Raw genomic sequence first — 25,746 nt, 5'->3', positions numbered from 1 at the left:
TTACATCATCTGGCCCCTTCTTTCTGATTAATCTTCAACCACTTACCACTCTCTCCTCACTCACTCCACTCTATGTCTCAAATGCACTAAGCAGATTTCTGCCCCGGGGCCCTTGCATTGGCTCTTTCCTCTGCCTGGGATGTTTTCCCTCAGATAAACATATGGGTGGCTCATTCAAGTATCAGCTGCTCAAACTGATCTTTGAGCACTCTTGCCATTTCCTGCTTTATAACACTTAACACATCGCCTGGTTTCTTCCACCAGGAAGTAAGCTCCACAAAAGCAAGGGGTTTGTTCTGATCTTGCTAAAGTCCCAGAACCAGAATAGTGCCTGGCACATGGACGGTACATATTTGTGTAGTATCTAAATAAGTGGGCCTATGAAAGTGGTTCCTAGGCCCAGCTCTGCCCTGTTGATATGGTGAGTTATGTATATGAGACAAAAGAGAAAGGAGGCAAGAGGAAATGGGGGAAAGAAAGTGTAGCTATTAATAAATGAATATGAAACAGAGGCATGGGGATAAGTCAGGAAAGTAACTGTGTGATAGGAAACAGCTCATTCAGACTTGAAAGTCTATAAAGCCTAAAAAAAAGGCATGAAGTTTAATTTGAAGGAATAACATTATGTGGAATTATGCAAACTCAGAAATAAAGGAAAGTTTATCTGTGAGTTGAAAGGAACTCATACTGTAGTTAAAAACATTAAAAGACTGAGAAAAAATATATTAACATCTGTGAGACTATGGTGGGAGCTTATCAGGGCATGCCCTCCGCATGGGATGAATGTTTCGGGGCAGCACGGGATGGACTGATAGGATCTCCCGGATCTTGTCCTGGCAAATCTTGTTTGCTGCCATCCCTGCTTCAAACTCTCTGCGTTCCTCTTCCTTCTCTGCTTCCCGGGCCTGCTGCTGGTAGGACATTTGCATCTGAAGTTGCTTCCTGTACTCCTGGGCCAAACTGGAACGTCTAAGATATTAGAAATGTTAAAGTACAGAATTACAAATGGTAAGCATTTGGATTCACTTAAGGCATTACAATTCAAATGGAATTTTTGAAGTCAGATTAAAATAATTTGACTGTGAAAATCAGGGTGAGAGGGGAAGAAATAGATGGAAAATTCAATAATGTGTTTATTACACAATAATAATTAAGCTAGACATAGAACAAATATTGATTTGGTTCACTCAGAATATTTCCTGCTATCTGGAGCGAGTCCTTGGCCTCTCTCCATCTCTTCTTCCACTCTTCCCCAAGGAAGAAGTGACTTTTCTTTTTTAATGTTTATTTATTTATTTTGAGAGAGAGAGACAGAGACAGAGAGAAGAGAAGAGAGAATCCCAAGTAGGCTCCACGCCTTCAGCACGGAACCCAACACCGGTACTCCATCACATGAACTGTGAGATCATGACTGGAGCCAAAATCAAGAGTTGGACGCTTAATTGATTGAACCACCGGGGTGCCCCAAGAAGTGACTTTGCTAATGGTAACACCGGAACAGGCTAGGTCTGCCTGTTTTCTCCCCTGCTTTCTGCTGGAGAGACCTGCGCTGGTCTGGTACTGCTGGTGACTGGGTGGGTAAAGGTGACTCATTCTGTTCAGTATTAACTAGACAATTTCTTCCACATACAAGCCACATTTTAAACATATAAACCACATATTAAATTTTGTAGTGTGATTTTTTTTTACTATGGTAAAAACCACATAATGTAAAATTGACCATTTAACAATTTTTAAGTGTAATAGTTCAGCAGTGTTAAGTACATTCACATTGTTGTGAATCAGATCTCCGGGATGTTTTCATCTTGCAAATCTGAAACTCTATACCCATTAAACAACAATAGGTCCTTCTCTCCCCCTCCCACCAGCCTCTGGCAACCACCATTCTATTTGCCGTGCAGAATTCGAATAGTCTAGATATCTTGTATAAGCAAAATCATAGTATTCGTCTTTGTGTGACTGGCTTATCTCACTTAGCATAGTGTCCTCAAGGTTCTCATCCATGCAGTGACATCTGACAGGATTTTCTTCCTTCTGAAGGCTGAATAATATTCCATTGTACATATATATCACATCTGGTTCATCCATTCATCTGTTAGTGGACATGAGGGTTATTTCCACTTCCTGGCTATTGTGAACAGTGCTGCTATAAACACAGCTGTGCAAGTAGCTCTTCAAGGTCCTGCTTTCAGTTATTTTGGATATATACCCACAAGTGGGATTGCTCGATCACAAGGTAGTTCTATTGTTAATTTTTTGAGGAAACTTCCTACTTTTCTCCATAGTGCTCATGCCATTTTATAATCTATAAGCCACATTTTTTATCAGCTTTTATCAGAAATGAAACTTTTATCATAAAATAAAGATGCATAAGCCTCTGTGGCAGATTCCATTTTCTAAAGATGGTTACAGTGATATCTCCCCTCCATATGCTCTTCTGCAATGTGAACCTCTATTCCCCTTATCAAGAGGTGGGGCTTATGTCTCCATCCCCTTGAATCTGCATAGGCCCAGTGACAATTTTTATGACCAGTAGAATATGACAAAATTGATGCTATGTCAGTCCTAGGCGTAGCCCTTACCTGGCCTGGCAGCTTCCCCTCCTGCCTACTGGAATGCTCACTATTGGAACTCTCCCTGTCGGAACCAACCACCATACTGGGAGAAGCCCAAGCACATGGAGAGGCCACATGAAGGTGTTCTGGGTGATAATACTGATGAGCTCCCCAACTCAACATACACTGCCCCGTATATGAGAAGATACTGGAGGAGTCCAGGGCAGTTGAGCCTTCAGATGAATGCAGCCCCGTCCAACAACTGACTTGAACCACATGAGGGACCCTAAGCAAGAACCACCTAGCTGAGCCTTGTCAACCAATCATGAGAGATAATCATAACTCACTTTAAGCCACAAATTTTGGGGTTATTTTATTGTGCACCAATAGGTAGCTGTGACACCTTCCATACACACTTGTTTTTCTTCTCTCTCAGTTGATTCAGAAATTGGGCAGGGAAGAAAGTTTCTATTTGTCAAGTCCCCTCACATCTCCAACAATAAACTTTTTAAAAATGAGAAGACCTCCAGAACAGAGGCAGTAGCAGGAAGTCAGTAGGGTAGGCCAGATATTAAAGTGAGTACCCCCAAACTAACAATAGGTTCAGGTACATAAACCACAGTCTTTCTAGAGTGAAAAGAGCTTATTTCTACGCATCAAGTGAGTGTGTAAGTCAGCGGACAGGCCCAAGGGACAGGAAGGGTGACCAGCAATTAGAAGAGCCAAATCTTCTTCCTCCACCACACTGGTCACCTGAGTTGGGTATCTTGGTCATCAGTGAAAGGTTATGCTATGGTCCAAGAAATGTTGCAAGGAGGCATCTATCTGTCTGTTTCCTCCACCACAGCCTGATTGTGGTGATCAGAGGGCCACTTAGCAAAGGAAGGCACTGGTATTTCCCGAAGTGCCTAGAACACTTCAGTTTTGCCATCTAGTGAAGCTGCAAAAATTCTCCTGAGGACATTTTGCATGGACTGCTATCCCCATAAGCCATTTCTGCTAATCCAACTAATGAAGACACACTGTGTTTCAGGGTTTGTTTCATGGGGGAGAATAGTCTTCTTGTTATTTCATTAGGATTTAATGTTGGGGCCTATTTTTAAAAAATTGTTTCTAATGTATTTTTTTTTTATTTTTTATTTTTTTTAACATTTATTTATTTTTGAGACAGAGAGAGACAGAGCATGAATGGGGGAGGGTCAGAGAGAGAGGGAGACACAGAATCGGAAACAGGCTCCAGGCTCTGAGCAGTCAGCACAGAGCCCGACGTGGGGCTCGAACTCACATACCGCGAGATCGTGACCTGAGCCGAAGTCAGACGCTTAACCGACTGAGCCACCCAGGCGCCCCTAGTGTATTTTATTTTTTAAGATGTTTGTCCGGTTTAATATCTAATGTCTATAATCACAATATACACAATAGCAATAAAATTTACTTTTACCAAGATGGCTGGTGCTTATTTCTATATGAAATTCTGTAAACCGACTTGAGCTTTTAAGACAAATTTAATACTGATGTTAAAAAATGTCAATAATGCATGAATAACGGCACATTGTCTTCTTTCCATGTTAAAAATCTTCCTTTTTTTAGGTAGTAAACAATAATAAAGAAAACAAAATCATACCTTGCAAAATTCTCCTTCTCTTCACGATTAAGCTCTTTAAGACCTTCATTTATACGTTCCTGTTCCATAACACGCTCTTCCTGTTCTTTTGCCTTTCGTTGCACTGAGAAAGACAAAAGTAATTTTTGCTAAATGACCTTCTTCAGACAAGACTTGCTGCCATCCCTCTGGGCATCAATGCCATCCTGTCTTTAGAGAGGCAGAGCTTACACTCACTGACTGCATCTTAGGTCAATAAGTAGTCATCTTATCAAGTAGTCATCTTCATCAAGGGAAGAAGAGGGTTTAGGTTTGAATGTGCTGTGATCTACACATATTTTTCTTAACCATTTTTCATTGCAAATCTATGATCAGCCTTTTCAAACCAGGTTACCACTGTCAGAACACTTCTCACCCTTTTCTTCTTGAGGACAAACAGTTCTATTGTCATTTATGTTAATGAGAGTTTATTTATGACAAAATAAATATTGGAAAAAGCCTTAGTATATAATATATAAGGCTTTTGTAAATTAAATTTTAAAAACATAAGCATCCAGTAAGGGGGGAAAACGACAAAGAAAACAGAGTTCACAGAAGAATAAATACAATTGGGAAATATACATCTGAAATGTATGTATCTTTGGTCCCCAAATCCATTTACAGGAACTTATCTTAAATAATCATACATGAGCCAAAAAGAACTATGTACAGAGATAGTAACCTGCAATGCTAAAATAGTAGTAAAAAGATTCAAGACAATCTGAAGGTCCATTAGTTGTGTTTAGGTAAAATAAATTATGGTCCATTTTTATAATGGATTTCTAGGCAACATTACAAATTCTATAATTGAAGAAATATGACCTGGAAAAATGTTTATAGGTGGAAAAGGCTGGCTCTAAAACAATATATTCAACATGATCCTAACTTGTGAAGGGAAATGATATACATAGTAATAATACTGGAAGGAAATACATGAAGTCGTGAATAGTGGCTATCACTGGGTGGTAGAATTATGGTTGATTTTGTTTATTTGTTTAAAAATGGCCCCAAATACTTAAATTTTCCATGTTGCCTCAATAGCTTTTAAAACATTTATCATGGGTAAACACGGAAATCGTTTTAGCTTATAAGCTTTCTTCTAATTTTCTTACAACTCCACCCAACATGGGCCTAATAATTTTCAATGGCTGTTATAATTCATGGAGTGGAGAATCAATTAGTGGAACCAAGATGAGCTTTCTCCTGCAAAGACAACTAGTGTGGAGTCTAGTGGTACCCAAATGGTAAATGTGTCCATCTACTGCCTCTCCGGTTCATTGGGCTGGACATGGAATGATGGAAATCTGGAGGTGGCTGTTTACCCTCTCAACAGATATTTCCTTTTGTGACCAAGCACTGTTTGGAGCTGAGGGCATACAAAGGCATGCTAAGACAGAGATTGAGCAAGCCACAGGGAGAGCCCCAGAAAGAGGATTTATTATGAATAAGGGGACATATTTGAGGAATGAGACATTTGAGCTGGTCTTGAAGGATCTCCAGGATTTCTCAAGATCAGAAACATCATAGACAGGGAAGACTACCCAAGTAAAGGTATTCAGGTATGAAGGTACAGAGACACCTGCAGAAAGAAAAGAAGGACAGATAAAAGGGAGGAGGGGTATGTATGCGTGCTGTGCCCTACCTCCTCATTCTCCTTTATAATCACTAAGGCACACAGACCATTCAATAGACATACTGTTCCTTTAACCTTGAAACATCTCCCACATGACTACTTAGAATCTGCTAGGATATAAAACTCTTCGTATGTTTATACTCCATGTACTAAATTAGATAAGTTCTCCAAGGCAGGGGTCTTGCCTTAATCCTCATACCATTTTACATATAATACCTACTTAATAAATTTTTTGGTTGCTGTTTAAGTTGAATTAAGGCCCCACTATATTATTATTATAGTTCATTTCCTTACATTTTTCTTGAACTTGAAGTTTTCTTGTACACATGACCTCATTCACAAGTTGTCTCCTTGCCTCCTTTTCAAGTCTCAGCTCCTTGTCCTTCTCAGCCAACTTCTTTTCCTTCTCTGCCTCTAATATTCTGTCCAATTCTTTCTCCTGAGCTCTTTCCTCCTCACGCCTCTGTGCCACATATCGACGATATATTTCCTGTTCTCTTGCCATCTCTTCCTACACAACAGAAAGATTACCTCATGTTGTCAAATATGTAGATGTGATATGGTATGGAAAATTAAGTTTTAAAACAATATTTTAAAGCTACAATCCCAACCTTTTAGAACTACATACTGACACATTTACAGATGAAATATTATGTCTAGGGTTCATTTCGAAATATCCAGGGATGGTGGTAGGGAATGGGTGGGGCACAGATGAAATACAGAATGGCCAGTAGTTGGTGGTTATTGAAGTTAAGTAAAGGACACAGGAGGGTTTTATTGTACTATTCTTTATACCTGTGCTTTATAATACATTTTTAAACAAGTTACTTCAAACACATTTCCAAAGTATTTTTCAAAGCAGTTCCCAGATAATTTTCAATTATACAGCTTTTCATTTATGTAGATTATGAAATTGTAACCTGATAAACAAAGTAAGTCATTACTACTATGATGGCACAGTCTCTGACTAGAAGCCAAGTCACTTGATGCTTTGAGACAGACATTCTCAGCCTTAGATACACCGTGGAATCAGCTGGGAGCTTAAAAAAGCACCAAGGACTGAATCTCACCCTGAGAGATTCTTGTCTAATGAACAAAGTTCCCCAAGTGATTTTAATGTGCAGCTAAGGCTTCAAACTGGGCTTTATTATGCTGGCATTTTAGTTGGCTTCTCTGTTGTTCATGGTATTATACTTGTGCTGTTCTGTCTAGTCTCTGGTCTGATCTCTTTTGAGAATATCATAGATCTGAGGGGGGGGCTAGCAAGGTCTGAACTGTACCCTCAGAATGGTTTGCATTCATAGTCTCATATGTGGGAATAAATTTAACAAAAGAAGTGCAAAACGTATACTCTGAAAACTAAGAAATTGAAATAATAAGTGGAAAGACATCCTACATTCATGGATCAGAAGGCAATATTATTAAAATGGCAATAGTCTACATTTGGTCTACAGATTCAAAATAATCCCTATCAAAATCCCAAATAGCTTCTATGCAGAAATCAACAAGTTGCTTCTAAATTCATATGAAAATGCAAGAGAGCCAGAAAAGCCAAAACAATTTGAAAAGGAACAAAGGTGGAGGATTCACATTTCCTGATCTCAAACTTACCACAAAAGCTACAGTGATCAAGACAAATAGATATGTGACACTGGCCTAAGGATGGACATGTAGATTAATCAAATAGAACTGAGAGTTCAGAGATAAACCCTCACATTCACTGTCAATTGATTTTGACAAGTGTACCAAGACAGTTTGATAGGGGAAGAATAGTGTCTTCAACAAATGGTGCTAGAACAATTGGATATCTACATGCAAAGGAATGACGTTGGACCCCCACCTCACACCATATACAAAATTTAACTCAAAATGGATCAAAGGCCTAAATGTGAGAGCTAAACCTATAAAACTCTAAGAAGAAAACATAGGACCACTATCTTCTTGACCTTGGTTTAGGAACAGATTTTTAGATAGGGCACCAAAAGCACATGCAACAAAACAAAATATAGATGAATGGGACTTGGGACTTCAAGGGATACCATCCCTTGAAAGTGAAACTACAACCCACAGAATAAAAAATATATATATATTTTATATATTTATATATATATTTTTTATTCTGTGGGTTGTATATATATATGTGTGTATGTATGTATATATATATATATATATATATATATATATATATACATACACACACACAATTTATGTGTAAGGGACTTGTATCTAGAACATATAAAGAACTATAACAACTCAATAATAAAGACAAATAACCCAATTAAAAATTGGGGAAATGACTGGAATTGTTTTCTTGAAATTTCAAATGGATTCAAATAGATTTCTCTAGAAAGATATACAAATGGTCAATAGGCACAGAAAAAGAGGCTGAACATCATTAGTCATTAGAGAAATGCACCTCAAAGCCACAAAACAGATCACTTTAGACACACTAGGATGGTTAAAATTAAAAAAGACAAACAATAACAAATGTTAACAAGCATGTGCAGAAATCAAAACCTTCTCACACTGCTAGTGAGAACAAAAAATGGTAAAGCCACTTTGGAAAACAATTTGGCAAGTACTCAGAAACTTAAACATAAAGTTACCCTAGGACTCATTAATTCCACTCCTAGGTATATACCTAAGAGGGGGGAAAAAAAGATAAAAAAACCTATGTCCAAACAAAAATTTACACAAGATTACAGTAGCATTATTCATAATAGCCCAAAACTGCAAACAAATCAAATGTCCATAGACTGACAAATGGATAAAGGAAATGTGGTATATCCACACAATGGAGTACTATTCAGCCGCATAAAAGAATGAAGTACTCATACGTGTTACAACATGGATAAACCTTGAAACATTGTGCTAAATGAAAGATGCCAGTCAAAAAGTCACAGAATATATAATTGTATTCATATTAAAGTCCAGAATAGCAAATCTATAGAAACAGAAAATATATTAGTAGTTGCTTAGGAATGGGGGTAGGGGGTGGGGAAGAAGGAATAGTAAGACAATAAAAAAGTTCTAAAATTGACTGTGGGAATGGTTGTACATATCTGTGAATATACCCAAAACCACTAAAATGTATGTTTTAAATGGGCAAATCATATGTTATATGACTTACCTTAATGAAGCTATTAAAAAACAAAATAAAATGATCTATGGAGATCAAACGGAGAACAAAAACTCAAGAGAAAAAAAAAAGAAATAAAATAATCCAATTAGAAAATGGGCAAGAATTATGAGAAAACATTTCACTGAAGAGGAAATACAGATAGCAAATGAGCATGTGAAAAGTTGATTGACATCATAGTTATTATGGAACTATAAAATGTAAAAACAACGAGATACAACTATACATCTATCAGTATGGCTAAAGTAAAAAACCAATAACACCATCAAATGTTGGCAAGGATGTAGAGAGACTGGATTATTCATTCATTGTTAGTAGGAATGTACATTATTGGTGGGATGGTAAAGCTACTCTGAAAAACAGTTTGGCAGTTTCTTAAAAAACCGAACGTGCAATTACAATTGCCCTTCAGGGCATTTTCCCAGAGAAACAAAAATTTGTGCTCACATAAAAAACCTGTACATGAATGACTACAGGAGCTTTACTCATAATAGCCATCAGCTGGAAACAACTCAGATGACCTTTAACAGGTAAATGGTAAAAACAGACTGTGGTGCAGTCATAGCATGAATACTCCTCAACAATAAAAATAAACACACTACTGATACATGCAAAAACCTGGATGAATCTCCAGAGTTACGCTGAAGGAAAATGTCAATCCTAAAATGTTACACACTATACGATTCCATTTACATAACACTCTTGAAATGACAAAATTAGGGAAATGGAGAACAGATAAAAGGGAAACATGAAGAATCCTTGTGGTGATGGGGATGTTCTGTATCTTGACAGTTCAGTGTCAGTATCCTGACTGTGATAATAGACTACAGGTTTTCAAGGCATCATTGAGAGAAACTAAATAAAGGGTACATAGCATCTCTCTGTTTATTTCTTTCAACTGCATGTGAATCTAAAATTATCCCCAAATAAAAAAGTATAATTTAAGAAATAGTAGCAGACTTCTGGTTTCCAGTCTGGCATGTCAGGAGCTTAGAAGTTGCAACTCTGTCATCCTAACATCAAGGAAAAAGCTTACAAACTTAAAAACATCAAGAACTAACCTTAGATCCATAAGAGAAGCAAGGTCACAGGGCAAACCATTGCCCCAAATTAGAGAAACATACAGGTAAATACAAAGAATCACAACTTACCACAGTGGAAACCCCTGAGCAGAAATCTGTGGGAACCAGTGCTCGGGTAGGAAAACCTGTAATTGATGAATTTCTGGAGGCTTAGTGTGGACACCTCTAAGAGTTAAAAACTCTAAGGGGGCTCAGTCATTGAGGAGTGCGGGAGACCACACTTTCTTGAGTTTTACCTCCTGAAGCTCTACCAGGTTCTCATAGTGAAAATCAGAGAAAAATCCTCTCATGTTTCTCGCAGAGGGAGGAGAAAAGGAATCATTTTGAAATACACCAGAGCATTCTATTCTCAGGTTGTTCTCAGGAGAAACTATTTAACCAGAGCCTAAACTGCTGGGGTTTTATCCCAGTTAACTGACCTGGGAGAAGGGAAATACCCAAATGCAGGGCCCCTCTAGCCTTCCACCTGGGAAAGGGAAACACCATAATCAAGGATTCCAATGGCGAGGCAGTCCAAACTCTAAGGCACCAGCTCTAAAGATCGAGGGAGAATCCCTTCCATTGCTTGCTTGGATTTTTATGGTGTGGAGCTGACCTCACCCTTCTATTATACTTATTACCACAAAGGCTCAAAGCCAGCGGAACACACTAGATGGGGCCTGACTCCTTGGTAAGACTGGTATGGTCCAATGGGTCTATCTCTTCTCTGAATATAGTAACCAGATGACCCAGATTTCATCTCCAATCCTGAAGAGGTCCCAATTCTCCCCATATCCAGAGAATTCTTTTTATAGGGAACCCTCCTCCAAAATTACAAGGCCATGTTCCTCCACTTTGTAGGGACCTCCCATACTATTCAGGAGTCACTGGAAGGAGTAGACTTGATAGCCACACTGTGAAAGAGACACTTACCCAGACTACCAGATTTTACAGTACCAAGGCAGCCCACAGCCCCCAAGCCAGCCTTCAGGTGCCAGGCTCTGCAACCCACGTCACACCTCCTGGGCCTGGAGCTCCCATGCCAAAGCTGTCAGGAAGCAATGTCTGGGACATTTCAAATAGCAGGAGGCCTTCTACTGGCAGCTCCCCCAATTGGGGGTGCCAAATGATCTTATATTGGGACAACCATGAAGTAAGCTCCTGTCTTTAAAACAAGTGACTATCTCACTACAGAGCCCAATCCTAATGGCTCAAAGGCCTTCAGAGAGTCCCAAGGCTCTCTCTTTCCCAAACAACTCCCCTGACCTGCAGGCTTGGCATTTTCCCAGAGAATTACGCTACGGACTTGGCAGCGACTGCTGCCTACACAATCGCCCATTTACAACTCTGGTGGTCCACTGGGACAAATGCAATAACCAGACACTCCTGGCTCTATTAGACACAGAAGCCCAAGCCCAAGTTACAGTGATTCTAAGCTCAGTGGAGGACACCCCACATTCCTTTGCAAGGTGCACCCCTACTGACCCAGTGGAGCTCACTGAGATCTGCCTCAACTAGCAGTAGAGCCCTTACTTGCAGTTCCGCCCTGAGCCAGGCCTCTAGTGTGTATAGTTGACCCTGAACAACGTGGGCATGCAAAATGGCACAGCCACTTTGGAAGACAATTTGGCAGTTTCTTACAAAACGAAACATACTCCTACCATATGACCCAGCGACTACGCTCCTTGGTATTTACCCAAATGAGTTGAAAACTTACAGCCATACAAAAACCTGCACACAAGCATGTACAGCAGCTTTAGTCACAATCAGTAAAACTTGGAAGCAACCAAGGATATACTTCAGTACGTAGCTGGATAAACTGGTGCAACCACGCAATGTTATGTTATTCAGAGTTAAAAGGAAATGAGCTATCGAGCCATGAAAAGATATAGGGGAAACTTAAATGCCTATTACTTGGTGAAATAAGCAAATCTAAAAAGGCAACGTACTATGTGATTCCAACTTTATGACATTCTGGAAAAGGCAAAACTGTGGAGACCGTAAAAAGATCAGTGGTTTCCAAGGGTTTGGAGTCGGGAGAGGAATGAACAGGGGAGCACAGAGGATTTTAAGGCTAGTGAAATTAGTCTGTATGATACTTTCGTGGTAGATACATGACATTTTATATTTGTTCACACTCACAGAATGTACAACACAAGAGTAAACCTTAAATGTAAACTATGGGCTTTGGGGAACAATGACGTGTCGATATAGGTTCATCGATGATAACAAATGTACCACTCTGTTTGGGGTATATTGATATGGGAGAGACTGTACATGTGTGGGAGGAGGGATTACGTGGGAAATTTCTATATCTTCTGCTCAATTTTGCTCTGAATCTAAAACCGCTCTGAAATATAAAATTTTTAAAAAGGAACAAAAAATAGTACTTATAGGAAAAGCACAACACCCTCAAGAGTTCAATACAAGTTTTAAAGAAACAGACAGCTGAATACTGAATACTGGAATGCTTTTCTCTTGCTCTCTGCTTGACAAAACTTTACCTATCTTTTGAGGTCCCTTGAATACCACTTTCTCATTGATGTCCTCCCTAGCTTCCCAGCATACTTAGTCACTCATTTCCTTCACTCCCATCCTGCTATGACAGTCCCAACACCACGTTATAGGAGTTCTCTAAATTCAGTGAGCATCAGAATCCCCTGGCAGAGCTTGTTAAAACAGATTTCTTGCCCCTGCCAAGATTTCAATTCGGAGATCCTAATTCTGGAGCCTATGAATTTCTCTTTCTAACATCCTCTCAGATGATGCTGATGCTGTTGGTTTGTGAACCACACTCAAAAGTAACATGGGTGGTGCATGGGTGGCTCAGTTGGTTGAGCATCTGACTTCAGCTCAGGCCATGATCTCACGGCTCGTGAATTTGAGCCCAACGTCGGGCTCTGTGCTGACAGCTCAGAGCCCGGAGCCTGCTTCAGATTCTGTGTCTCCCTCTCTCTCTGCCCCTCCCCAACACATGCGTGCTCTCTATCTCTAAAAAAAAAAAATTTTTTTTTTTTAAATAAAAAAAAAAAAGATAAAGAGTAGCATGGGTATGGTTCATTCTACATGTGGCTGGCTCCTGTAAGACTAAAAGCTCAGCAAGGAATCTCATCTAGCACATAGTAGGCACTGAATAAATATCTTACCTTTTTTTGCTTCTTTTTATCAGCCTCTTCCTGTAAGTTTTGAAGGGCCCTCTGCACAAGTTTCATATTCAAGTCCTGCTCTTCTCTGTATTCCTGCTGAGTATGCTCTGTCTTCTCTAGGAGCGCTTTTTGCAAAGCAGCCCTAAGTTCCTGTTTTGTCTTTCGTTTCTTTAGCTTATCCTGTTCATTCTCAAGTTTCACCTGTGCTTTGTCATTTTCCTAAGGTAAAACAATAATGAAGACAATGTATCAGTACAGTTGGACAAAACAAATAAGTGCAAGCATTTCACTTAAAAGATGAAAATCAAGGATTTCTTGGAATTTAGAGGGACTGTAGGATAGAAAACTTGCCTTTTCATTGCTGAGTCAGCAAGAAGGCTTTGTGCTGTGATTATAAAATAATAAATGGTTTTACAGTTTAAAATGCAGAAAAATATAAAGAGAAATCACTTTTAACCTTGTATCCCTCCCACACTACCACACTCAACATTTCAGTGCATTGGCTTTCCAGACTTTTCTATATACACCTGCAACTTCTGGATATGGATCTATTATTATGCAGCAATAGGAGCTCAAAAATGGAAATGTGCACATCAGCTGCATATACAAAATTAAACATATGCAAAATTACCAATAACAAATACTCCTTTAAAAGTATTCCCCCCCTTCCTCTTATTTTCTTCTCTTTCTAACCCTCTGGGCTTAATTGCCTGGCCAATCAAGCAGTTTCAACTGGGGCACCAATGCTGTCGGGCATTGTGGGTTTGGTAAAATGCCTGGGCGTGGTAAAAACTGAAGCATTAGCCCTCCTGCCAGAGGCAGCTGAGCCGTCCTAGAGGGATAGATAAGTACTTGCCCAGCTGGGACAAGAGACGACGTGGCAATAGTGAGGATGGTGTGCATTCCCAATGTGATTTAACCGAGACTCACAACAGCCATGATCGCCATGATCCCTGGTTTGTGAGAGAGAGAGTTATAGGCTAGACTTTCCCAGTAATGCCATGAACAGTAAATCCTGAATTGTGAGGTTCAAACGAAAATATGAAACCGAGCTGCAGCACCTAAGGAAAAGTAATGGCTATCAAACATGAAAGCCAATGCAATAGCCGGACACACTTTTTTTTAACAGTAAGTCTGACTACACCAGGAGGAAGCAATCAGCCAAACCCAGACTCTGAGACATGGGGGAGATGGGATGGGACAGCAGAGACCTGTTCAAGACTAAGAGATCTAAAAGCAGTTGGCCACGTCTTGGTTTCCCTGGGGTGGTTCTGATGACACACCTATTGTGCTGATGTAATGAATTTATTGCATCCTTCCCATCTCAAATGCACCCTGGCTTGAATAAGAAACAGTCACTCCCTCTAAAGAGACTATAAGACCCATGTTTGGATTCTTCTCTAAATATCAAATAATTTAGGCTATGATGGAAATTCGATGCTGATTTTAGATGATAAAAAGGAGTCACAGTTAGCTTATTTAGGTCTGATATTGGCACATGTCAGGAAATGTCCTTTGTTGAGATGCACACTTGACATGTATTTAAGGGGGGAATGACCCTCCTGGTATTTATGTTTTAAAACGTAAAAATGCAGTGGGGTTGGGGGCAGGTAGAAGAAATCAATGTGGCAAAATTACACAGCTGCTAAAACAGGGAGATGGGTAGAGGAGGGATTCATTGTACTCTTCTGTGCATTTGAAAATGTTTACAATAAAACATTAAAAGGGGCGAAATTTATATAACATTCTCGAAATTACAAAATGATAATGATAAAGAATATATCAGTGGCTGCCAGGAGTTAGGATTGAGGGAGGTTATGACTATACAGGAGTAACTTTAAAGGAGTTTCTTTGAGGGGGACCTGGGTGGCTCAGTTGGTGAAGCATCCAACTCTTGATTTTCACTCAGGTCATGATCTTGAGGTTTGTGAGTTTGAACCCTGCATTGGGCTCTGTGCTGACAGCCAGGAACCTTCTTGGGATTCTCTCCCTCTCTCTTTCCCCCTCCCCCACTCTTTCCCTCTCTCTCTGCTCTTCCCCCGACCTGTACACACGCTCTCTCTCAAAATAAATGAATAAAACTTAAAAAAAAAATAAAAGAGTTTCTTTGAATGGTGGAACAGTTCTGTATCTTGATTTTGGTAGTACTTACAAAATCTATACATGTGATAAAATTTCATAGAACCATATCCCTTCCCCCCAAGAGTGCATGTAGAAACTGGTGAAATCCAAAGGTTTTACTATATTTAAATAAAGAATAACTTTAATTGAAAGTATTATACCAATATTAATATCCCGTTTTGTTCTTTCAAATGCACTTTTTGTGCATGTTTATTTTTTATCCTGCAATTTTACTGAATTTGTTGATTAGATCTAATGGTTTTGGGGTACAATCTTTAGAATTTTCTCTATATAAAATATTACCATCTGCAATAGAGACCATTTTACTTCTTCCTTTCCAATTCTGATGACTTTTATTCTCTTTCTTACCTAAGTGCTCTGTTAAGGACTTCCAGTACTATGTTGCACAGGAGTGGTGACAATGGGTACCCTTGTTTTTTTTCCTGATTTTATAGAAAAAGCTTAAAACCTTTTACCATTGAGTATGATGTTAGCTATGGGCTTGTCATATATTGTTATTATGTTGAGACACCTCAATGACACCTTTTACCATTGAGTATGATGTTAGCTATGGGCTTGTCATATATTGTCATTATGTTGAGACACCTCCTTCTATACCTAATGTGTTGATATCTCAGAACAGAAGCAGTTTCAATTTTCTTAGAAAAGCTAAAATATTTAGGCATCTTCCACTAAACTCTCTAAGAGAAAACAGTTTCAAACCCAGGGAAGGTTTTCAGGGGCTCTGAAAAAGCTTACCTTTAACATTTACTATGGTTCCAAATCTTAGAACTTGGGATTTCCCAGGAAAATATACCTTCTTCCTAAATTTGGTGGTATTAAAGTATCAGTTGCTAGAAGCTCTATATACGTATAAAATTGCTACTTTTTTTAATGCTTTCATACATTTCCAGTGACACCTTTCTCTTTTTTTTTTCTTTTTGAGAGAGAGAGAAACAGACAGAACATGAGCACGGGAGGGGCAGAGAGAGAGGGAGATACAGAATCCAAAGCAGGCTCCAGGCTCTAAGATGTCAGCACAGAGCCCCACGCAGGGCCTAAACTCATGGACCATGAGATCATGACCTGAGCTGAAGTATGACACTCAACTGATTGAGCCACCCAGGCGCCCCTCTAGTTTCTATATAGGAGGGGCAGTGACCTGAAATTACTGATTTTGGTGACTGGGGTGAAGGGAGCCTCTGTAGCTGTTGTATAATGCTTTACATAGGTCATGGAAGTCCTATGGAGTTATCCATATCAAAGAATTGGGGAATGTTGCCAAACTGCCACTTACCCTCTACGGTACTGCCCATGATTCTCACATTTCACCCTCACAACAAAGGCAAGTGTCTTTTGCCTCATTTTTAATTTTTTAATTTTTAATTTTTTTTTTTTAAATTTTTTTTTTTCAACGTTTTTTATTTATTTTTGGGACAGAGAGAGACAGAGCATGAACGGGGGAGGGGCAGAGAGAGAGGGAGACACAGAATCGGAAACAGGCTCCAGGCTCCGAGCCATCAGCCCAGAGCCTGACGCGGGGCTCGAACTCACGGACCGCGAGATCGTGACCTGGCTGAAGTCGGACGCTTAACCGACTGAGCCACCCAGGTGCCCCTAATTTTTAATTTTTTAATGTTTATATTTGAGAGAGATGTGTATACTAGCAGGGAAGGGGCAGAGAGAAAAGGACAGAGGATCAGAAGCAGGCTCTACACTGACAGCAGCAAGACCCATGCAGGGCTCGAACTCATGAACCATGAGATCATGATCTGAGCTGAAGTTGGACACTTAACCAACTGAGCCACCCACGCGCTCCTGACTCATTTTTTAGATAAAGAACCCAAGTCACAGTAGTGAAGTCACTTGCCCTATGCAATGGGACAGCACTGTTAACTGGGCCTTGGAATCCCAGACTCTAACCACGGTCTGCTGCCCCTGTGAAGCAGCCAGGCCATTGGGCAAACCGCATGTAACCATGTCCTACACCCACTGAGCAGATCATCCTGTGACAAGCACTGTAAAAGGCCCACCACAAAGCGTGCCTCCTCTTCCTTCAGCTGCTGCGCGGCCCGCCTTTGCGCCTTGATGCTGGTGATCTGGGCATTCAGCCCCAGGCGTGTGCTCTCCACCAGCTCTTTCTGCCTCCTTGCCTCTTGGGCTTCTCGCTTTTCCTTGGCTAACCGGTCTTCCTCCCAGAGCTTTGAGAACATTTGCTCTTCCACCAGTTTCTGTCTTTTCAGTTCCTCATTAAAAGCTATCTGTGCTTTCCGCTCCTCGCACACCTTCTTCTGATGGACACAAAACAAGTGAACACGGAGTTCCTCGCAGCATTCCCTGAAAGGAGAATTTTAAAAAGGCAAAAGTTAGCCTTGCATGAGACATGGCTCTATTTAGGCACACATCTGCACAGACACTGGAGTAAGAAAAATGAAAGACCTAGACGTAGGCCACCAGAGCCGAGGAGACATGTGAGGGGCAGCAGGGACGTAGGCACCATGATGTCATAGACAAAACACAGGCATTGGAGTCAGGCTGAGCAGGCTTTGAATCTGAGAGCTGACATTTCTGTGTGACCTTGGATCAAAAACTAGACCTCTCTGAGCCTGTTTCTTTATCTGTAAAACAACTCTTTTTCAAGGTTCTGGTAAGGATCAGAGAAAATGGATGGAAATATCTGGTAAATAATAGAAGCTAAATAAATGGTAACTATTATTACTACTGTAGAGGAAACAGACGAGGCAAGGATCCCTGCACTGTTACAAATAGATTAAGGTTTTGGTAAGAAGAGACCCTGCATGCCATAGAAAGAGCTAAGGGTCAGCATGTCATGGTGAAGTTGACCCAATGCCCCTGGCTTCCTGGCAGGATACATGTCACTGAAGGGGGTTCTGCCAGAGCTGGGAAAATAGCCCAAATGCTGCCTTTTCATACCCAGGCTTCTGTCACCATTCCAGAAGAAATGCTCTTTCAGTAAGTGTTTAGACCTCATCCTTTCTTTCACTCTTGGTAATTCAAACTTCTTCAAAAGTTCTTCATTGAGCCCATTTTTAATTTAAGGGCTGCAATACTCAATACTGCCTACACTTTAGAATTACATAGAGGTATCTTTAAAGTTCTACTCTCCACTTCTTCCCCCTGCTACTCAAAGATTAGTTAAATCAGAATATCTGGGGGTAGCACCCAGGCATCTATATTTTTTCAGAGCTCCTCAGGAACTTCTGGCATACAACCAAGTTTGAGAACCTCTGATTCAAGGCAATGTTTATAAACATCAAGTCTTCCTGATTTCATCAAATTCAACATCAAGAAGCTAAAATTTGAGAATGGGCTTAGTAAAGAACTTTGAAGAATTTTAGTTGCTAAGGCTGAAAGAAAGAATGATATCTAAAATTACAAGAGTGGTCAATACCACAGAAATTGACCCTGTCGAGTATCATTCAACATTTAATAAAGACTAGACCCATTTCCCTAACTAAAGGGGAATCTCTGTGAGGGCTGGGACTCAGGAATACACTTCAGGAATATATGCCCCATACTACCTACCCAATGTCCAATAAATAATTCTTGGTTAAATTGATTATATATACAGTCACACTTATTAGCAAAATTGTGACAACTAGCAGTTACCTACATTCTATGAAAAGCTGAAAGAGATTCCAGAAGCTGAAATTGTTACATTATCAAAAAAACCAAAACATTTTAACATTGAAAAATGAACTCATCTGTCTGGGATTCATCTGTGAAATTCTATCAGAATTGGCCATGACAACTAACTAAAGTCCTTCCAAATCTTATGACTTATACTCCGGGAAAGTTATTCAATTAATGAAAATCTGAAGCCTAAGAATAACAAGTATGACTTATGATATTTTTTTTCTTAAAAAGAAAACCTCTTTCCAATTACACAACTAACACATGCAGAAAAACTGGAAAATACAGAAAAGTGTGAAGACACTAACAATATGCTTAATCCCACTACTCAAACACAACTGGTTTTAGCATGTTAGCATATTTCTTTCCAGTCTTGTGTATGTGCATTTTTACTACAATTGGGGTCATTCTGCATATCTACATACCTATATTGGTATCTCCTTATATCTTAATTTTCTCACCTAACGCTATATTGGGAATGTTTCTTCATGAAGTCTACTTAAAAGTAATTCCTAACCTCAAAACTTTATTATAATTTACTAAGCTGTGGAATAGAGGCTGGAGCCTATAATATATCAGCTTATTTAAACATTGCCTTATTTGATGAACATATTGGTTACTTCTGACTTTTACTATAATGTTGCAATGAATATTCTTTTTTTTAGGTTTATTTATTTATTTTGGAAGACAGAGAGAGAGAGAGCACGCAAGCTGGGGAGGTGGGGAGAGACACGGAGAGAGAGAATCCCAAGCAGGTCCCTCACTGTCAGTGCAAATCCCAACACAGGGTTCAATCTCATGAACTGTGAGAAAATAACCTGAGCAGAAATCAAGAGTCAGATGCCCAACCTACTGAGCCACTCAGGTGCCCCTATAATGAATATTCTTAAGTGTAGCTCTTTCTGCTTATCTCTGATCATTTCCTTAAGGTAATTCCCTCCCTTAATATAAAATCAGAGTACAAAAACATTGTAAGGCATTTGAGGATGTATGCTGTCAAGAAATCACAAATTAACACTGTATGAAGATGCCCATATCAAGTATTTCTTTAGATCAATATGTCTTCAAACTTTTTTGATTATGTATCCCTTTCAGTAAAAAAAATTCTATGTACCTACAAACAGGATTATTACTTATAAGTCATATGCAATTATTACTATGTTACTATATCACATAAATTATTAAATATATGCAAAAGTAAAAAAACCAAGGACAGATGAGATTTAAAAAAAAAAAAAAACATCAAATATTGCTTCCCTACATCCTAATGATTCACCTACTCTCTTAACCTTGAAGAACACTTGATTCAGGGATGGTCACCTTTATCTACAGACAGTATATCTATATTAATGATAATAATCATTGATAAGAGAAAAACCTTTTGTTTGTCAGTGCTTTACATAGTACTTTCACAGTAAAATCTTATTTTTTTCTTTTTTCTTTTTTTTTTTAATTTTTTTTTAACATTTATTTATTTTTGAGACAGAGAGAGAGAGAGAGAGAGAGCATGAACAGGGGAGGGTCAGAGAAGGAGGGAGACACAGAATCTGAAACAGGCTCCAGGCTCTGAGCTGTCAGCACAGAGCCCGACGTGGGGCTTGAACTCACGGACCACGAGATCATGACCTGAGCCGAAGTCGGCCGCCCAACCAACTGAGCCACCCAGGTGCCCCAAAATCTTATTTTTTTAAATACAGAAAGCCAGACTGAAACACATTTTTAAAATTTTACTTATTTTTGAGAGAGATACAGAGACAGAGAGTAATCAGGGGAGGGGCAGAGAGAGAGGGAGACACAGAATCTGAAGCAGGATCCAGGCTCTGAGCTCTCAGCACAGAGCCCCACGTGGGGCTCAAACCCATGAACCATGAGATCACGACCTCAGCAGAAGTAGGACACTTAACTGACTGAGCCACCCAGGCAACTCTCACAGTAAAGTCTTATTTTAGCAGCAATTTCTTACTCAACACGTCTCCGGAGGCAAGGGAAACAAAAGCAAAAATGAACCACTGGGACCTCATCAAAATAAACAGCTTCTGCACAGTGAAGGAAACAATCAGCAAAACTAAAAGGCAATCGACAGAATGGAAGAAGATATTTGCAAATGACATATCAGATAAAGGGTTAGTATCCAAAATCTATAAATAACTTATCAAACTCAACACCTAAAAACCAAATAATCCAGTGAAGAAATGGGCAAAAGACATGAATAGACACTTCTCCAAAGAAGACATCCAGATGGCCAACCGGCACATGACTAAATGCTCAACATCAGTCATCATCAGGGAAATACAAATCAAAACCACAATGAGATACCACCTTACACCTGTCAGAATGGCTAACATGAACAACTCAGGCAATGACAGATGTTGGTGAGGATGCGGAGAAAGAGGATCTCTTTGGCATTGTTGGTGGGGATGCAAGCTGGTGCAGCCACTCTGGAAAACAATATGGAGGTTCCTCAAAAAATTAAAAACAGAACTACCCTGCGACCCAGCAATTGCACTACTAGGCATTTATCCAAGGGATACAGGTGTGCTGTTTCGAAGGGACATATGCACCCCAATGTTTATAGCAGCACTATCAACAATAGCCAAAGTATGGAAAGAGCCCAAATGTCCATTGATGGATGAATGGATAAGATGTAGACATATGCAATGGAGTATTACTCGGCAATCAAAAAGAATGAAATCTTGCAATTTGCAACTATGTGACTGGAACTGGAGGGTATTATGCTAAGCAAAATTAGAGAAAAACAAATATCATATGCCTTCACTCATATGAGGACTTTAAGAGACAAAAAAGATAAACATAAGGGAAGAGAAACAAAAATAATATAAAAACAGGGAGGGGAACAAAACATAAGAGACTCTTAAATATGGAGAACAAACAGAGGGTTACTGGAGGGGTTGTGGGAGGGGGGATGGGCTAAATGGGTAAGGGGCATTAAGGAATCTACTCCTGAAATCATTGTTGCACTATATGCTAACTAATTTGGATGTAAATTTAAAAAAATAAAATTAAGAAAAAAGTCTTATTTTATCCTCACATGTGTCTTATAACTTAGAGCAGCAAGTAATATCTCCATTTTAGAGTTAAAGTAATTGAAACTCAGGAAACCTTATGGTCTTTCAAGCCACATAGCCAATAGTTGTAATATAAGCAACAGTTACGGAGTGCTTATTATTTGCCAGGCACTATTCTAAGCCCTCGACATGTATGAACTCTTATAATCTTCATAGCAACCAATGTTGCAATGAACATTATTGCAATTTAATTATTATTATTGTCCCCAGTTTACAGATAAAATAGAGGCACAGAGCAATTAAACATCTTAGATAAGTTCATACATTTCATATGTGGTGGAACTGGGACTGAAGACCTGGCAGTCTGGCCCTGGAGTTTGAGTTCTTTGGTACTTCATTCTGTCACCTCTATCAGTAATTAACAGAGGCAAGACTATCCTCAAGTGTTCTGACAATACATCCTAGTGTATTCATTTAATAAAAACACTCCAAAACAAAACAAAACCAAAAAATGCCTACCTTAATCTGGGATCCAGTCACAACTATATATAAATATAGGACACTTAAAAACAAAGTTCATGATGCATCAAAAGCATGATCCATAAAAGAAATATTGATAAACAGAATTGCATCAAATTTAAAAATTCTCTCTCTGTGAAAGACCCTGTTAAGAGGATTAAAAACAAACGAACTACAGACTAGGAAGAAAAATATTTCCAAAGCACATATCCTACACAAAGGACTCATATCTAGAATATATAAAAAACTTTAAAAACTTAATAAAAGTTTTTAAAAGAAAATCCAATTAGAAAATGGGCAAAGACATGAAGAGACATTTACCAAAGAGGATACACAGATACCAAATAAGCACATAAAAAGTTGTTCAACATCACCAGTCATTAGGGAAATGCCAATTAAGACCATGATGAGATATCACTGCATACCTCTAACAGTGACAGTATAAAAATCTTGGCAAGAACATGGAAAAACTTGGTCTTTTATACATTACTGGTGCAAATATAAGATGGTACAACCACACCGGAAAACACTTTGGCAGTTTCTTTAAGAACTAAACACACATATAAAGATCCAGCAATAGCACAGGACAACTATCCAGGAGAAATGAAAATTTATGGTCACACAAAAATCTGTATGCAAATGTTCATATTAGATTCATTTATAATAGCTAAAAAGTAGAAACCATCAAAATGTCCTTCAGTAGTGAATGGTTTACACAAACCTAAGTATATCCGTACAAGGGAACACAAAGCACAAACCACTGATACGTGTAGCAACTTGGATGGACCTTACAAAGGCACCATGTTGAATGAAAACAAGCCAATCTCAAAAGAACAAATATTGTGTGATTCCATGCATGTAACATTCTTGAAATGGTGAAAGGAAAAAGAAAAGAGATTAGTGGCTGCCCGAGGCCGAGAATGATGGGGGTAAGAGGGGTGGGTGTGACCACACAAGGGAGATCTCTGTGGCACTGGAATAGGTCTGTATCTTGATTGTGGTGGTGAGTTAGATGGACCTACACGTGTGATAAAAGGAGACAGAACTGTACACACATGTTGCACCACTGTCAATTTCCCTAATATTGTGGCTATAGTTATGTAATATATAACCACTGGGAGAAACCGGGAGAAGGGTACATGGCACCTCTGTAAATGTATAATTATTTTGAAATTTAAAATTAAAAAAAAAAGAGAGAAATCACTGGCTATCTTATTATTCATTTAATTATTACTGAAAATAATGTCTCTGTTTGGAAGAATAAGAACACTAAAAATGACCCAATCAAATGGGTCACATGTCCCTGTGAATGCACATGTCCACCAAAGACATGTACAAGCATGTTCATAGCAGCTTCATTCTTAAGAGTTCCAAACTGGAAATAACCGAAATGCCCATTGTCTGGAAAATGAACAAATACGTTGTGGCATATTCATACAATGGAATACAAAAAGGAGGCGGAGGAGAAAGCAGTGGAGGAGGGGGAGTAATTTCATCTTGCTCCATATATGTGCTAAAGCTCCACTTAAATTTTTAATAATGGGGCCTGATTTAGCATCCTTGGTCAAAATTTAACCCTGACCCTTCACTCTCATAATGAATGAACACTATGTTTGATGCTCTGTATTAAAGAGTTGGCAGTATTATGTTAAAAGCACTATAAACAATTTGTTTTCAGATAAATTATAAAGCTGTAGGATATAACTGTTTCTTCAAAAAGATAACAACTTATCTAACTAGCATGTTGTACAACTTCTCTGTGAAGCTATATACTTAGCTATACAAGATTTGTCTATGAAATCTGTAAGATGTTACCAAATTGATAGGTATTTTAACGGCCCAAATCAGTTTTGAACCTCATTGTCCTTACTGTGTTCAGAAGCATTCACCAAGGAGTGGAAAATATATGAATGATCCATTGAAATTCATTTGCTAGTGTCCCCTTTGTCTCTCCCTGCATCTTCCCCTCCAGAAGCCGGTAGGAGTGTCCAAGTCCTATCAAGGACAAGGCGTGAGGCTATACTTTACACAGGCTAGAAAATCCAAGTCTAATCCTGTCTTGGTTACTACAAGCTTGAAGAGTCAAGAAAATTAATACCTGTGGAACTCAAGTTACCTATATGCTAGATGAGGAAAGCAGCAAGTCCCTTCTGGACATATGCATTACTACCACTCTGGTTTTCTTCACTGCCCTCCTCTAGCAGGGCCCTAAGCCCTGGAACTTGCCATTCCCTCCAGTGTGAGCAGTTTAATTTACTCTGTTGGCACAGCTGTATCTGCGATCTGTATGAACTCCCCACTGAATTAGCTTACTTGTCCTCTGGGCTTCTACCAGGAGGATTTAGGGCAGTCTCTATGATTAACAGCAACTTCATGGCAGAGAGAGAGGAGATGGCAAAAGCCTTGCCTCTGAAACCATGTTTTGATCTCTCTACATGCCTGGTTTTGCTGTTTTCTCACACCTGTTGACCTCTGGATTTCTCATTGGCTCCAATTCTGCATGCTGTGAAAAATGAACTCTTACATTCCTTCTGAATTGTGCTAGACTTTAATTCGGGGTTTACATTAACTTCGTTTTGTTACTTTGTTACATTACTCTGTTCCCGAATCCAGAGTAACATGATACACAAGCTGTCCCACTCACATTTGGTGACCTGATAGCCTAAGTGACATTTGTTTTTGTGTGAAGCCAATCAGTCTATTATTCAATCCCAGAACCTGGCACAAAGTAGGGGACCAGAAATAATGATTTAATTACTGAATGATAATGGCTATGTTTTAAGCATTGCCAGGTGATACTTGAACTTTAAAAATCCCTTCTGAAGATAAAAGTCTTAATCAGTTACTCCAAAATTAAGAGACTGATAAAGTGGATAATTGGGGGCATTCCATGGGTCACATCATGTGATCATCACTATATTAAGAGACATGAATGAAAAAAAGGGGGCAAAATGAACACACCATCCTGAGATACATAATGGTAATTCTTGATGCGCACTCTTAGAAGGCATTATTAGAGCCACTGAAAATATAACTGAGGAATTACACATATAATGAAATTATAAATATGTAAATGTGCTCTTGCTCTAAGAGTTGTAGATCTAAGAAGGAATACAACACATTGAGGCTTTTTAGTATACCTTTGCTTTAGAAGGAAGGAATCTCTCACACTTTGTGAAATTAAAAGCCTTCGTCAAGCTCTTCATGATATAAATCATCTCAGGTAGTTCCATTCAAATTTTCCCTCTGT

At 39.1% G+C, this 25,746-nt stretch overlaps 1 protein-coding gene across 1 annotated transcript; it reads right to left on the bottom strand.

Annotated features, from left to right (window-relative positions):
- Positions 1-572: 572 nt before the first annotated feature.
- On the bottom strand, positions 573-25,746 carry CFAP53 (cilia and flagella associated protein 53). Its single transcript, XM_058692139.1, has 6 exons — positions 25,637-25,746; positions 17,331-17,634; positions 13,177-13,395; positions 6,125-6,341; positions 4,180-4,282; positions 573-969 (listed from the first exon to the last, which is right to left on the bottom strand). Exons 2-6 carry the CDS (start codon positions 17,508-17,510, stop codon positions 741-743), a joined length of 948 nt encoding a protein of 315 aa, XP_058548122.1. The 5' UTR covers positions 17,511-17,634; positions 25,637-25,746; the 3' UTR covers positions 573-740.

Source organism: Neofelis nebulosa, chromosome 11 (assembly GCF_028018385.1).
Source record: "Neofelis nebulosa isolate mNeoNeb1 chromosome 11, mNeoNeb1.pri, whole genome shotgun sequence".
Classification (NCBI taxonomy): Eukaryota; Metazoa; Chordata; class Mammalia; order Carnivora; family Felidae; genus Neofelis; species Neofelis nebulosa.
Note: the sequence above shows the minus strand (reverse complement) of the source record. Positions and strands in the feature narration are given on the sequence as shown.